The sequence below is a fragment of the Tachyglossus aculeatus genome, chromosome 21, assembly GCF_015852505.1.
Source record: "Tachyglossus aculeatus isolate mTacAcu1 chromosome 21, mTacAcu1.pri, whole genome shotgun sequence".
NCBI lineage: Eukaryota > Metazoa > Chordata > Mammalia > Monotremata > Tachyglossidae > Tachyglossus > Tachyglossus aculeatus.
Genome location: NC_052086.1, coordinates 41,940,699 through 41,956,537, shown reverse-complemented (window position 1 = coordinate 41,956,537; position 15,839 = coordinate 41,940,699). Strand labels below are relative to the sequence as shown.

The 15,839-nt window shown below is 49.0% G+C and overlaps 1 protein-coding gene across 1 annotated transcript in view; it reads left to right on the top strand.

Moving 5' to 3' along the window:
- Window positions 1–15,839, top strand: part of FBXW8 (F-box and WD repeat domain containing 8) — a 204,909-nt gene that overhangs the window by 67,123 nt on the left and 121,947 nt on the right. Inside the window, exon 5 of the mRNA XM_038762758.1 lies at window positions 1,860–2,017. Within this exon, the coding sequence (XP_038618686.1) occupies window positions 1,860–2,017 (158 nt within the window). The remainder of the gene's footprint in view (window positions 1–1,859; window positions 2,018–15,839) is intronic.

Below are 15,839 nucleotides of genomic sequence, written 5' to 3'. Positions count from 1 at the left end.
TTCCCAGACTGAGCCCCCTCCTTCCTCTCCCCCTCCTCATCCCCCCTGCCTTACCTCCGTCCCTTCCCCACAGCACCTGTATAGATGTTTGTACGTATTTATTACCCTATTTCTTTATTTATTTTACTTGCACGTATTCTACTTTTTTTATTTTGTTAATATGTTTTGTTTTGTTGTCTGTCTCCCCCTTCTCGACTGTGAGCCCACTGTTGGGTAGGTACCGTCTCTAGATGTTGCCAACTTGGACTTGTACAGTGCTCTGCACACAGTAAGCGCTCAATAAGTACGATTGATTGATTTTACTTGTACATATTTCTTATTTTATTTTGTTAATATGTTTTGTTTTGTTGTCTGTCTCCCCCTCCTAGACTGTGAGCCCGCTGTTGGGTAGGGACCGTCTTTATATGTTGCCAACTTGGACTTCCCAAGCGCTTAGTACAGTGCTCTGCACACAGTAAGCGGTCAATAAATACGATTGATTGATTGATTGATTGATATCTGTCTCCCCCCGTCTAGCCTGTGAGCTCATTATGGCCAGGAAATGCCACTGTTTATTGTCATATCATACTTTCCCAAGTGCCTAGTACAGTGCTCTGCACACAGCATGCACTTAATAAATACCGTTGAATGAATGAATGAGTGACAGAGACTGTGTTCAACCCGATTAATTCGTATCCACCCCAGCGCTTAGAACAGTGCCCGGCACTTAGAAAGAGTTTAACAAAGTACCATAATTATCAGCCCTAAGAGGGCAGGGAACATGTCTACCAATGCTGGTGTGTTTTGGACACTCCCAATAATACTACTAATAATTAATAATAGTTATGGTATCTGTTAAGCACTTCCTATGTGCCAAACTCCGTTCTAAGCACTGGGATAGATACAGCACAGTCAGTTCATCTCACGTGGGGCTCACAGTCTTTATTTCCATTTTACAAATGAGGTAACTGAGGCCCAGAGAAGTGAAGTTAATAATAATAATAATAATAACGATGGCGTTTATTAAGTGCTTACTATGGGTAAAGCACTGTTCTAAGTGCTGGGGAGGTTACAAAGCAGCGTGGCTCAGTGGAAAGAGCCCGGGCTTTGGAGTCAGAGGTCATGGGTTCAAATCCTGGCCCCGCCAGTTGTCAGCTGTGTGACTTTGGGCAAGTCGCTTCACTTCTCTGGGCCTCAGTTCCCTCATCTGGAAAATGGGGATGAAGACTGTGAGCCCCCTGAAGGACAACCTGATCACCTTGTAACCTCCCCAGTGCTTAGAACAATGCTTTGCCCATAGTAAGCACTTAATAAATGCCATCATTATTATTATTATTATTGTTACAAAGTGATCAGGTTGTCCCCTGGGGGCCTCACAGTCTTAATCCCCATTTTCCAGATGAAGTCACTGAGGCCCAGAGAAGTGAAGCGACTTGCCCAAAGCCGCACAGCTGACAGTTCGAACCCATGACCTCCGACTCCCAAGCCCGGGCTCTTTCCACCGAGCCACGCTGCTTCTCAAGTGACTTGCCCAAGGTCGTACAGCGGACAGGTGGGGGAGCCGGGATTCGAACCCATGACCTCCAACTCCCAAGCCCGGGCTCTTTCCACTGAGCCACGCTGCTTCTCAAGTGACTTGCCCAAGGTCATACAGCGGACAAGTGGGGGAGCCGGGATTAGAACCCAGGTCCTCCGACTCCCAAGCGCGTAGTGCAGTGCTCAGTACGCAGTAAGCGCTCAAGAAATAAGACTGACGGACTGCCTGACCGACCGAGTCCAGGGGTCACCCCCCAGGGGGGTCTCCCGTCCCGGAAACGCTCCCTTTTCCCCCTCGCCGCCGCCCCGGCCTCTCTGGAATTCCCGGCGTCGTCCTCTTCCAGGTACACGTCTGGAGACGTGCGCCTCTGGGACACCCGCGCCTGGGATTTCCCGGCTCCCATCCTGGACCCGGGGCCCGATCCCGCCCAGCCCGGCCCCCAGGCTCAAGTTTCCCTGGTGAGGATCAACCCTTCCCTGGCCGTAGCCGCCTACGAGGATGGTGAGTAGCCCTCTCCCTGCTCCCGGTGCGGAAGGGAGGGAAAAAAGCTTTGCCCCCTTCCCAAAATTTACGCGCCTGGGCTTGGCTTCCCCCTTTTAGACTGTGAGCCCACTGTTGGGAAGGGTCTGTCTCTATACGTTGCCAACTTGTACTTCCCAAGCGCTTAGTACAGTGCTTTGCACACAGTAAGCGCTCACTAAATACGATTGAATGATTGATTGATTCCCAAGCGCTTAGTACAGTGCTCTGCACACAGTAAGCGCTCAGTAAATACGATTGATTGATTGGCTTCTCTCCCCCAACCCTTCCTAAATAATAATAATAATAATAATGATGGCATTTGTTAAGCGCTTACTATGTGCGAAGAACTGTGCTAAGCGCGGGGGGGATACAAGGTGATCAGGTTGTCCCACGGGGGGCTCACAGTCTTCATCCCCATTTTACAGGTGAGGTCACCGAGGCCCAGAGAATAATAATAATAATAATGATGGCATTTGTTAAGCGCTTACTCTGTGCAAAGCACTGTTCTAAGCGCTGGGGTGGTTACAGGGTGATCAGGTTGTCCCACGGGGGGCTCACAGTCCTCATCCCCATTTTACAGATGAGGGAACTGAGGTCCAGAGAAGTGAAGTGACTTGCCCAAAGTCACGCAGCTGAGAAGTGGCGGAGCCGGGATTCGAACCCATGACCTCTGACTCCAAAGCCCATGCTCTTTCGACTGAGCCACGCTGTTTCTCTAGACAGGAGTGGTGTGGGGCTGGGAGGGGGGATGAGTGGGTCCCATTCTTTTGTGAATATGTTTTGTTTTGTTGCCTGTCTCCCCCTTTTAATAATAATAATAATAATAATAATAATGGCATTTATTAAGTGCTTACTATGTGCAAAGCACTGTTCTAAGCGCTGGGGAGGTTACAAGGTGATCAGGTTGTCCCACAGGGGCCTCACAGTTTTAATCCCCATTTTCCAGATGAGGGGACTGAGGCCCAGAGAAGTGAAGTGATTTGCCCAAAGTCACACAGCTGACAAGTGGCGGAGGCGGGATTTGAACCCAAGACCTCTGACTCCAAAGCCCGGGCTCTTTCCATTGAGCCATGCTGCTTCTCTAAGAGTGCAATAAGTAATAAGTATTGCGCAGTAAGAGCGCAATAAATGCAATTGACTGGCTGATAGCGACTGTGTCCACCCCAGCGCTTAGTTCAGTGCCTGGCACATAGTAAGCAGTTGCTTTGCATATAGTAAGCGCTTAATAAATGCCATTATTATTAATAAACATCAGAATTATTATAATTAGTATTCTACCCGCGTCCTTGCCTTTAGGTGAAACAGTTGGCCAAAATCCCTAACTGCACCGTGAGTTCCTTGTGGGCAGGGAATGCCACTGTTGATTGGTGTATTGTACTTCCCCAGGCGTTCAGTACAGTGCTCTGCACACAATAAGGGCTCAGTGAATACGATCGAACAGGCATCGAAAGCCAACACCTGGCCCAACTGGTGTTTATTTCCACCCGGAACTTTTGCACCAGGTGGATTTCGGTCGAACTGCCTTAAGGAAATAGCCTGCTGGTCCAAGTAATAATAATAATAATAATAATGATAACAATAATAATAATAATAATAATAATAATAATAATGGTGTTAAGTGCTTAGTAGGTGCCAGGCACTGTACTAACCTCTGGGGTGGTTACAAGCAAATTGGGTTGGGCACAATCCCTGTCCCACATAGGGCTCACAGTCTTAATCCCCATTTCACATCCCCATTTCGCAGAGGAGGTGACTGAGGCCCAGAGAAGTGATTTGCCCAAGGCCACACAGCAGACAAGTGGTGGAGACTGGATTAGAACCCATGACCTTCCAACTCCCAGGCCGGGCTCTAGCCACTACGCCATGCTGCTTCCCGAGGAAATAGATTTTGGCCTATTTGTTCATTCATTCAATCGTATTTATTGAGCGCTTACTGTGTGCAGAGCACTGTACTAAGCGCTTGGAAAGTACAATTTGGCAACAGATAGAGACAGTCCCTACCCAATAATGGGCTCCCAGTCTAGAAGGGGGAGACAGACAACAAAACAAAACAAGTAGACAGGTGTCAATACCATCAATATTGTACTTCCCAAGCGCTTAGTACAGTGCTCTGCACACAGTAAGCGCTCAATAAATACGATTGAATGAATCAATATAGATAAATAGACTTATAGCTCTATATTCATCATTAATAAAATAAATAGAGTAATAAATATGTACAAATATACATAAGTGCTGTGGGGAGGGGAAGGGGGAAGGGCAGAGGGAGGGAGTTGGGGTGATGGAGAGGGAAGGAGGAGCAGAGGAAAAAGAGGGGGCACAGTATGGGAAGGCCTCCTGGAGGAGGTGAGCTCTCAGTAAGGCTTTGAAGGGGGGAAGAGAGCTAGTTTGGTGGCTGTGCGGAGGGATTGGGGGCATTCCGGGCCAGGGGGAAGATGTGGGCCGGGGGTCGATGGCGGGACAGGGGAAAACGAGGCACAGTGAGGAGATTAGCGGGAGAGGAGCGGAGGGTGCGGGCTGGGCTGGAGAAGGACAGAAGGGAGGTGAGGGAGGAGGGGGCCAGGGGGTGGACAGCTTTGAAGCCAATAGTGGGGAGTTTTTGCTTCATGCGAAGGTTGAAGGGCAGCCACTGGAGATTTTTGAGGAGGGGAGTGACATGCCCGGAGCATTTCTGTACAAAGATAATCCGGGCAGCAGAGTGAAGCATAGACTAAAGTGGGGAGAGACAGGAGGATGGGAGATCAGAGAGGAGGCCGATGCAGTAATCCAGTCGGGATAGGATGAGAGATTGAACCAGCAAGGTAGCGGTTTGGATGCAGAGGAAAGGGCGGATCTTGGTGATGTTGCGAAGGTGGGACCGGCAGGTTTTGGTGACGGATCGGATGTGTGGGGTGAACGAGAGAGCGGGGTCGAGGACGACACCACGTTTGCGGGCTTGTGAGGTGGGAAGGATGGTAGTGCCGTCTACAGTGCCGGGAAAGTCAGGAAGAGGACAGGGTTTGGGAGGGAAGATAAGGAGCTCAGTCTTGGACATGTTGAGTTTTAGATGGTGGGCAGACATCCAGGTGGAGATGTCCTGAAGGCAGGAGGAGATACGAGCCTGGAGGGAGGGAGAGAGAGCAGGGGTGGAGATGTAGATTTGGGTATCATCTGCATAGAGATGATAGTTGAAGCCGTGGGAGCGAATGGGTTAATCAAAGGAGTGAGTATAGATGGTCCTCGGGAAGGGGGGCTCAATACAAGTTAATCCCCAGCAGACAAGTGGAGGGGTTAGAACCCGTAAACCAAGGAGGGTGGGTGGGAGGGATCAGAGAGAGAGGAGGGCTCCAGCGGGGGAAGTTTATGAATATGGAAATCTAGGGATAATAATAATAACAGTAGTCATGGTATTAAGCACTTACTAGGTGCCAAGCACTGTTCTAAGCGCTGGGGGATATACAAGATAGTCAGATTGTCCCACGTGGGGCTCACACTCTTATGCAGGTGGTGTTCCTACGCTGAGAAGCAACGGGGCCTAGGGGATCGAGCCCGGGTTTGGGAGTCAGAAGGAAGCAGCTTGGCTCAGTGGAAAGAGCCCGGGCTTTGGAGTCAGAGGTCAGGGGTTCAAATCCCGGCTCCACCAATTGTCAGCTGTGTGACTTTAGGCGAGTCACTTCACTTCTCTGTGCCTCAGTTACCTCATCTGTAAAATGGGGATGAAGACCGTGAGCCCCCCGTGGGACAACCTGATCACCTTGTAACCTCCCCAGTGCTTAGAACAGTGCTTTGCACACAGTAAATGATCACCTTGTATCCTCCCCAGTGCTTAGAACAGTGCTTTGCACACAGTAAGCGCCTAATAAATGCCATTATTAGAAGGACCTGGGTTCTAATCCCTGCTTTGCCATGTGTCTGCTGGGTGACCTTGGGAAAGCCACTTTTAACTTCTCTGGCCTTCAGTTACCTCATCTGTCAAATGGGAATTAAGATTGTGAGCCCCATGTGGGGCAGGGACTGTGTCCAACCTTTTTAACTTTTATCTACCCCAGTGCTTAGAATAGTGCATAGCTCATAGTCAGCGCTTAACAAGTACCATAATTATCATTAAGGACCTGGGTTTGACTCCCAGCCAAGCCACTTGTCTGCACGCTTAGAACAGTGCTTGGCACATAGCGCTTAAAAAGTACCGTAATTATTATTTAGGACTTTGGTTCTACTCCCGGCTCCGCCACTTGCCTGCTCTGTGACCTCAGACAAGTCACTTCACTTCTCCGGGCCTCAGTTCCCTCCTCTGTAAAATGGGGATGAAGACTGTGAGCCCCATGTGGGTCTGGGAATGTGTCCGACCCGATTAGCTTGTATCTCCCCCAGCGCTTAGTACAGTGCCTGGCACATAATAAGAATTTAACAAATATCATTGAAAAAAAATCCGTTCCACAGTCTTGCCCAGACCCCGGAGGCATCTGGCTCAATGCAGCTGGGCCGGATTGAGCCCGCGTGTTTTAAAATGGACTTTTCCCCTGGAAATGGAAGAAAATGGCACCCCAGATAGAGCGGGAACGAAAGTACTCATCGCAGGCAATGCAGAACCCCGTCTCGGCCTCGCTTTCCATTTCGTTCCCCGCCCTGCTCTCCAAAGGTCCTGTCCCGCCGACCCCGGGTCACACCACCGAATATTTCTGGCCCCGAGATTCGGCCTCGGGCCGTCTGCGGATGCCCGGTGGGGGGGGACGGGACTGGATTTCGGTAATGACGAGGCGCCTTCGATCCACGTACTAATTTAGAGGAAGACGAAGCACCCGGCCTGAAAGGCTGGAAGGGGTTCCAAAGCGGGGCTTTGATGACGTGAACTCTGTCCTTGTGGTCGGGTGCTAGCAGAAACTATCGATGGACCGTTTCTCGGGGGCAGAAGATTTCCAACGGCAGGCCGGCTAAGTTGCCGCCGTGGCCGTAATTAGGATTAATATTTCATATCTGCTTTTCGGGGTCACTGGTTTGATACCGGAATCTCCCCACCGGGAGTTTGAGCCATTGGGTCACGGCATCCCGCTTTTCCAACTGGGAAAATGAGAAGATAGGTCAACGCAACAGTGGCCCCTGGTCGTATTTATCGGGCGCTTTACTCATTCATTCTGTTGTATTTAATCATATTTATTGAGTGCTTACTGTGTGCAGAGCACTGTACTAAGTGCTTGGGAGAGTACAGTATGATGTAATTAGTGGACATGTTGCCTGTCAGTTTTTAAATTCATTCATTCATTCATTCAATCGTATTTACTGATCGCTTACTGTGTGCAGAGCACTGTACTAAGCGCTTGGGAAGTACAAGTTGGCAACATAGAGACGGTCCCTACCCAACAGCGGGCTCACAGTCTAGAAGGGGGAGACAGACAAGAAAGCAAAACATATTAACAAAATAAAATAAATAAATAGAGTAATAAATACATACAAACATATATACATTCATTCATTCCATCGTATTTATTGAGTGCTTACTGTGTGCAGAGCACTGTACTAAGCGCTTGGGAAGTACAGGTTGGCAACATAGAGACAGTCCCTACCCAACAACAGGCTCACAGTCTAGAACGGGGAGACAGACCACAAAACAAAACACGTGGACAGGTGTCACATTATTTTATTTAACGGCGTGTCATTATTTTAAATAATGATGATAATACAATAATAATAAATACTTATGGTATCAGGCGCTTGGGAAGTACAAGTTGGCTACATATAGAGACGGTCCCTACCCAACAACAGGCTCACAGTCTAGAACAGGGAGACAGACAACAAAATAAAACACGTGGACAGGTGTCACATTATTTTATTTAGCGACGTGTCACTATTTTAAATAATAATGATAATACCATAATAATAATAATAAATAATTATGGTATCAGTTAAGTGCTTACTGTGTACAATGCACTGTTCTAAGCGCTCAGGGAGTTACAAGCTATTCAGGTTGTCCCACATGGGGCTCACAGTCTTCATCCCCATTTGACACATGAGGAAACTGAGGCCCGGAGAAATGAAGTGACTTGCCCGAGGTCACTAGCTTTTGGTCGTGTTAAGTTTGAGGCGTCATTGGGGCATCCAAGCTGGGGATATAGATTTGAGAATCATCCGCCTAGGGATGGTATCTGAAGCCAGGGAGAGGAATGAGTCCCCCCAGGGAGTGGGTGTAGATGGACTTTTAGACTGTGAGCCCGCTGTTGGGTAGGGACTGTCTCTATATGTTGCCAATTTGTACTTCCCAAGCGCTTAGTACAGTGCTCTGCACACAGTAAGTGCTCAATAAATACGATTGATGATGATGATGAATAGAAGGGGACCCAGAATAGATCTTTGAGGAACCCCCGCAATTAGGGGGTGGGAGGTAGAGGAGGAATCCGTGAAGGAGACTGAGAATGAACAGCCAGAGAGATAGGAGGAGAACCAAGAGAGGACGGGGTCAGCGAAGCCCAGGTAGGATAAGGTTTCCAGGAGGAGGGGGTGGGCCACAGTGTCGAAGGCATCTGAGAGGAGGAGGAGGATTAGGATGGATTAGAGGCCGTTGGATTTGGCAAGACGGAGGTCATTTGTGACCTTCGAGAGGGCGGTTTCTGTGCAGTGAAGCCCACAAGAAGCTTTCGCTCTGGGTAAGGAGGCAGAAATTATAATCAATCAATCAATCGTATTTATTGAGCGCTTACTGTGTGCAGAGCACTGTACTTAGCGCTTGGGAAGTACAAATTGGCAACATATAGAGACAGTCCCTACCCAACAGTGGGCTCACAGTCTAAAAGTCTAATAAATGACAGCCAGGGGAAATAGCTGGGGATAAGGATACGGTAAGTGCTGAGGGGTTCGGGGGGAGTAGCACAGGCTTAAGGGGTGCTCAGCAAGGTTATAGTCAACACAGTGGGGAGGGCGGGGAATGGAAATGAGCAGGAGGGAGAACAGCTACTGAACCCCCATTTTGATGTTGAGGAGGGCGAGCGGCGGGGAGGTGGGGGTCCTGACTTCTGGGACGGGATGACGGCTCTCCTTTCCGCGTGGCTTTGCATCACGGGTTCGCCCATGGCCGTAATTCCCCCTCTGGACTGGGAGCTCGTCGCGGGCAGGGAATGGTCTGTTCTATTGGTCTCTCCCAAGCGCTTAGTACAGTGCTCTGCACGCAGTAAGCGCTCAATAAATACAATTGAATGAATGAATGAAACCGAGGCCCAGAGAAGCGAAGCAACTTGCCCGGCGTCAGACAGCAGTGAACCAGGGGTGGAGCCGGGATTAGAACCCAGGCCCTCTGGCTCCCAGCCCCGTTCTCTCTCCCCTAGGCCCCATTAAAACTTTCCCTGGTTTTCCAGGAGAAAGAAGTTTGGAACCCGGATGTTTTTCCATGCGTTTGGAGAACGCGTGTCCAAATATGATTAACGACTCGCAGAATTTGGGCCACTCCTAGAAGGACGGGTTCCAAGTCTTCGCCTTCTCGCGGAGTTATGTCACCGTGTCGATCCAGAAGCGGTCCACTGATTTATTAGGGGGCAACGTAGTCATAATTCTCATTCCGAGTGGTGTGTCAACAGATTCGTTTTCACTCATTTTATGCGTCAACTCGGGATACGGTTATCTTGCCTCACTGCCTTAAAAAAGGAGCCAACCAGATTGACTTTCAGGAGGAAAATTCAATCAATCAATCAGTGGTATTTAATGAGCACTTCTTGTCTCTGGCCCGGAGTGCCCTCCCTCCTCAAGAAGCAGCGTGGCTCAGTGGAAAGAGCACGAGCTTGGGAGTCAGAGGTCAATCAATCAATCGTATTTATTGAGTGCTTACTGTGTGCAGAGCTTGTACTGTGTACTAAGCGCTTGGGAAGTACAAGTTGGCAACATGTAGAGACAGTCCCTACCCAACAGTGGGCTCACAGTCTAAAAGATCTAAAAGGTCTAAAAGTCTAAAAGGTCATGGGTTCTAATCCCGGATCTGCCACATGTCTGCCGTGTGATCTTGGGCAACTTCCCTGAGCCTGTTACCTCATCTGTAATTCTCGACGCTCACATAAAATAGCTTAAATAAATTATTTTTAATTCCAAACAACGTAAAATTTGACAGGATAGATAGAGGAGGTTCTCAATCATTCCGACCAAATGAAGGCTGACCATGGAAACCAGCGCAGAACTAGTGCGTTCAAATCCCGGCTCCGCCAATTGTCAGCTGTGTGACATTGGGCGAGTTACTTAACTTCTCTGTGCCTCAGTTACCTCATCTGTAAAATGGGGATTAAGACTGTGAGCCCCACGTGGGACAACCTGATCACCTTGTATCCCCCCCAGCACTTAGAACAGTGCTTTGCACTTAATAAATGCTATCATTACCATTATTATCATTATTATTATTATCCAACAGACAATGACTCTTCACCCCCTTCAAAGCCTTATTGAAGGCCCATCTCCTCCAGAAGCAGCGTGGCTCAGTGGAAAGAGCCCAGGCTTTGGAGTCAGAGGTCGTGGGCTCAGATCCCGGCTCCACCACTTGTCAGCTGTGTGACCTTGGACAAGTCTCTTAATAATAATAATAATAATAATAATAATGGCATTTATTAAGTGCTTACTATGTGCAAAGCACTGTTCTAAGCACTGGGGAGGTTACAAGGAGATCAGGTTGTCCCACGGGGGGACTCACAGTCTTAACCCCCATTTTACAGATGAAGGAACTGAGGCACAGAGAAGTGAAGTGACTTACTCAAGGTCACACAGCAGGCAATTGGCGGAGCCAGGATTGTTAAATTCTCTATGCCTCAGTTACCTCATTGGTAAAATGGGGATGAAGACTGTGAGCCCCATGTGGGACAACCTGATTACCTTGTATCTATCCCAGCGCTTAGAACAGTGCTTGGCACATAGCGCTTAACAAATACCAACATTATTATTATTATTAAAAGGTCTTCCCAGACTAAGTCCTCCTTTCCTCTTCTCCCCCTCCCTTCTGCGTCGCCCTGACTCACTCCCTTAATTCATCCCCCCTCCCAGCCCTACAGCACTTACATCCATATCTTGTAATTTATTTATTTCTGTTAATGTCTGTCTCCCCGTCTAGACCTGTAAGCTCGTTGTGGGCGGGGAATGTGTCTGTTCATTGTTGTATTGCTCTCTCCCAAGCGCTTAGTCCAGCGCTCTGCACACAGTAAGCGCTCAATGAATGCGATTGACAGTCTAAGGGGGAGGGAGGAGAGCAGATATTGAGACTCCATATCACAGATGGGGAAACTGAGGCCCAGTGAGGTGACTTGCCCTAGGTCACACAGAAGACAGGAGGTGGAGACGGGATTAGAACCCAGGTCCCCTACCTTCCAGGCCTGGGCTCCTTCCACTAATAATAATAATGACATTTATTAAGCGCTTACTATGTACAAAGCACTGTTCTAAGCGCTGAGGAGGTTACAAGGTGATCAGGTTGTCCCACGGGGGGCTCACAGTCTTAATCCCCATTTTACAGATGAGGTAACTGAGGCACAGAGAAGTGAAGTGACTCGCCCAATGTCGCACAGCTGACAATTGGCGGAGCCGGGATTTGAATGCACTAGTTCCGCGCTGGTTTCCATGCTCAGCCTTCATTTGGTCAGAAGGATTGAGAACCTCCTCTATCTATCCTGTCAAATTTTATGTTGTTTGGCATTAAAAATAATTTATTTAAGCTATTTTATGTGAGTGTAGAGAATTCTTCAAGCACACAGATAATCATTTTAAACAAGTCTGGGGAGGGGGGAGGAAGAGTTGAAGCGAGAGAGATTGCCAAGGAGAAAAGCCAGAGAGAGAGACCATGGAGAGTCAGAGTGGGAGAGATCAAAAAGAGAGAGAGAGAGAGAGGTGATGATGATGGCATTTATTAAGCGCTTACTATGTGCAAAGCACTGTTCTAAGCACTGGGGAGGTTACAGGGTGATCAGGCTGTCCCACAGGGGGCTCACAGTCTTAATCCTCATTTTACAGATGAGGTAACTGAGGCCCAGAGAAGTTAAGTGGCTTGCCCAAAGTCACCCAGCTGACTATTGGCAGAGCTGGGATTTGAACCCATGACCTCTGACGCCAAAGCCCGGGCTGTAGAGAGCAGGAGAGAGAAATACCACAGAAAAAGAGATTGGGAAAGACCAAGGAAAGAGAGAGAAAGAGACCAGGGAGAGAGATGAGAGAGAGAGAGAGAGAGACCATGGAGAAAGAGAGAGTGGGAGAGACAAGGAGAGAGAGGGAGAGAAGGACCAGGGAGAGAGCCAAGTGAGATATACCAAGGAGAAAGAGAGTGGGAAAGTCCAAGGAGAGAGAGGGAGAGAGACCAAGGAGAGAGAGAAAGACCACGGAGAGAGATGAGAGATATGCCACGGAGAAAGAGAGTGGGAGAGACCAAGGGGAGAGATATGAGAGCGTGAGACACCATGGAGAAAGAGCGGGAGAGACCAAGGAGAGAGAGGGAGGAAGAGAGAAAAGAGAGCTATTCTGTGGAGAGAGAGCAGGAGAGATCAAGGAGAGAGAGAGAAAGACCCGGGAGAGAGATGAGAGAGCAAGAGAGAGACCCTGGAGAAAGAGAGAATGGGAGAGACCAAGGGGAGAGAAAGAACGACCAAGGAGAGAGACAAGAGAAAGAGAGACCATGGAGAAAGAGCGGGAGATATCAAGGAGGGAGAGGGAGAGAGACAAGAGAGCTATTCTGTGGAGAAAGAGAGAGTGGGAGAGACCAAGGAGAGAGAGAGAGAGAAAGAGACCAGGGTGAGAGATGAGAGAGAGACCACAGAGAGAGGGAGAGACAAGAGAGCTGTTCCATGGAGAAAAAGTGGGAGAGACCAAGGAGAGAGAGAGAAAGAGCCCAGGGACAGAGATACCATGGAGAAAGAGAGCAGGAGAGACCAAGGAGAGACAGAGAAAGAGACCAGGGAGAGTGATGAGAGAGACCACGGAGAAAGAGCGAGAGAGATTAAGGAGAGGGAGGGAGACAAGAGAGCTATTCTGTGGAGAAAGAAAAAGCAGGAGAGACCAAGGAGAGAGAGAGAGAGAAAGAGACAAGGGAGAGTGATGAGAGAGACCATGGAGAAAGAGCAGGAGAGATCAAGAAGAGGGAGGGAGACAAGGGAGCTATTCTGTGGAGAAGGAGAGAGCAGGAGAGACCAAGGAGAGAGAGAAAGAGACCAGAGAGAGAGAGAGCGAGAGAGGCCATGGAGAAAGGGAGAGTGTGAGAGACCAAGGAGAGAGAAAGAAAGACCAGGGAGAGAGATAAGAGAGAGAGACCATGGAGAAAATTTGGGAGAGATCAAGGAGAGAGTGGGAGAGACAAGAGAGCTATTCTGTGGAGAGAGAGAGAGAGAGAGCAGGAGAGACCAAGGAGAGAGAGAAAGAGACCAGGGAGAGAGACAGACCACGGAGGAAGAGAGAGTGGGAGAGATCAAGGAGAGACAAGGAAAGGCCAGGGAGAGAGACAAGAGAGAGAGATCAAGGAGAGAGTGGGAGAGAGACAAGAGAGCTAAGAGAGAGAGAGAGAGAGAGAGAGAGAGAGAGAGAGAGGGAGAGATCAAGGAGAGAGAGGGAGAAAGACAAGAGAGCTATTCTGTGGAGAGAGTGGGAGAGACCAAGGAGAGAGACAGAAAGAGACCAGGGAGAGAGACAAGAGAGAGAGAGACTATGGAGAAAAAGTGGGAGAGATCAAGGAGAGAGAGAGAGAGAGACAATAAAGAAAGAGAGAGTGGGTGAGACCAAGGAGAGAGATAGAGAGAGAGTCCAAAACCCTACAAGTAATTGGCCCCAGCAAGGGTAGTAGCCCCCCACATGCCTCAACACGTCCAGCCACCTGGGACCATTCCTTCATTCATTCGTATTTATTGAGTGCTTACTGTGTGCAGAACATTGTACTAAGCGCTTGGGAAAGCTCCATAGTCCTCTCAACCTACTGCTTGTAGTCAATTCCATAGGTTTCGTGCCTCCCCTTCCCTTCTCTTGCATCCCTTCCCGACTCCTTCCTCTCTTCCCGAGCCCCCGGGCCAGGCCGGATCCCATAACTCCAAACCATCCAAGCGTGTGTGAGCCCTCTTAGACTCCTCTTTCTCAGGTCACCACCTTTTCCGGGCTGCTCTTCTGCTTCCCATGGGAAGCAGTGTGGCTCAGTGGAAAGAGCCCGGGCTTGGGAATCAGAGGTCATGGGTTCTAATCCCGGCTCTGCTGCTTGTCAGCTGTGTGACTTTGGGCAAGTCGCTTAACTTCTCTGTGCCTCGGTGACCTCATCTGTAAAATGGGGATTCATTCATTCAATCATATTTATTGAGCGCTTACTGTGTGCAGAGCACTGTATTAAGCGCTTGGGAAGTACAAGTTGGCAACATATAGAGATGGTCCCTACCCAACAACGGGCTCACAGTCTAAAAAAGGGTGGGATGAAGACTTTGAGCCCCTCGTGGGACAACCTGATCACCTTGTATCCTCCCCAGTACTTAGAACAGTGCTTTGCGCATAGTAAGCGCTTAACAAATGCCATCATCATCATCATCACCCCTAATCCCCCATTTCTTGCGGGGACCCCCAAATCCCACCCCTCCGTCTCCCTCCCGGCGTCCCGACCCCCGGCTCCAGAAGCCCTGAGTTCGGTCCCGGGGACTGTGGGTGCGACTCCCGAGCCGCGGAAATTGGCAGCGGGAGCCCCAGGGAGGGAAGGAAGAAGCTGAAAATGAAAATACCGGATGGAAAGAAACCCTGAGTCCAGTCTGACCTGCAGACTGTCGGCAGCTCGAGGACATCTAGTCTTGGGGAAAGTGGTTTAGACTTCTCAGTCAGTCGAATGATAGTATTTATTGAGCGCTTTTTGGAAGTGCTCAGTACAAGAGAGTTGGGAGATTCATTCATTCAATCGTATTTATTGAGTGCTTACTGTGTGCAGAGCACTGTACTAAGCGCTTGGGAAGTATCTCACCTGGGGGAGCAGCATACCCTAGTGCTCTGGGCCTGAGGTTCAGAAGGACCAGGCCTTCCCAGACTAAGCCCCCTTTTTCCTCTCCTCCTCCCCATCCCCCCCCACCCTACCTCCTTCCCCTCCCCCCAGCACCCATATATAGATTTGTACAGATTTATTACTCTATTTTACTTGTACATATTTATTTTTTTGTTAATGATGTGCATATAGCTTTAATTGTATTTGTTCTGACGATTTTCACACCCATCTACATGTTTTGTTCTGTCGTCTGTCTCCCCCTTCTAGACCGTGAGCCTTTTATTGGGTAGGGACCGTCTCTATATGTTGCCAACTTGTACTTCCCAAGCGCTTAGTACAGTGCTCAGCACACAGTAAGCGCTCAATAAATACAATTGAATGAATGAATCCCGGCCCCTCCAGTTGTCTGCTGTGTGACCTTGGGTGAGTCACGTCACTTCTCTGGGCTTCAGTTACCTCATCTGTAAAATGAGGATGAAAACAGTGAAACCCATGTAGGACAGTGTCTCACCTGATTAACTTGTATCTACCCCAATGCTTAGAACAGGGCCTGGCATATAGGAAGCGCTTAACAAGTACCATTAAAAAAAAAAAAATTCAGTCCATACCTTCTCGGTGCTCACAATCCAGTGAGGGAGAAAGACCTTAAAATAAATTACAGAGTGGGAAACAGCGAAGAATAAGGATATGGACATAAGCGCAAGGGAGGTGGGGTTAATAATGTTGGTATTTGTTAAGCGCTTACTATGTGCCGAGCACTGTTCTAAGCGCTGGGGGAGATACAAGGTAATCAGGTTGTCCCACGTGGGGCCCACAGTCTTCATCCCCATTTTCCAGATGAGGTAACTGAGGCCCAGAGCAGCGAAGTGACTTGCCCAAGGTCAC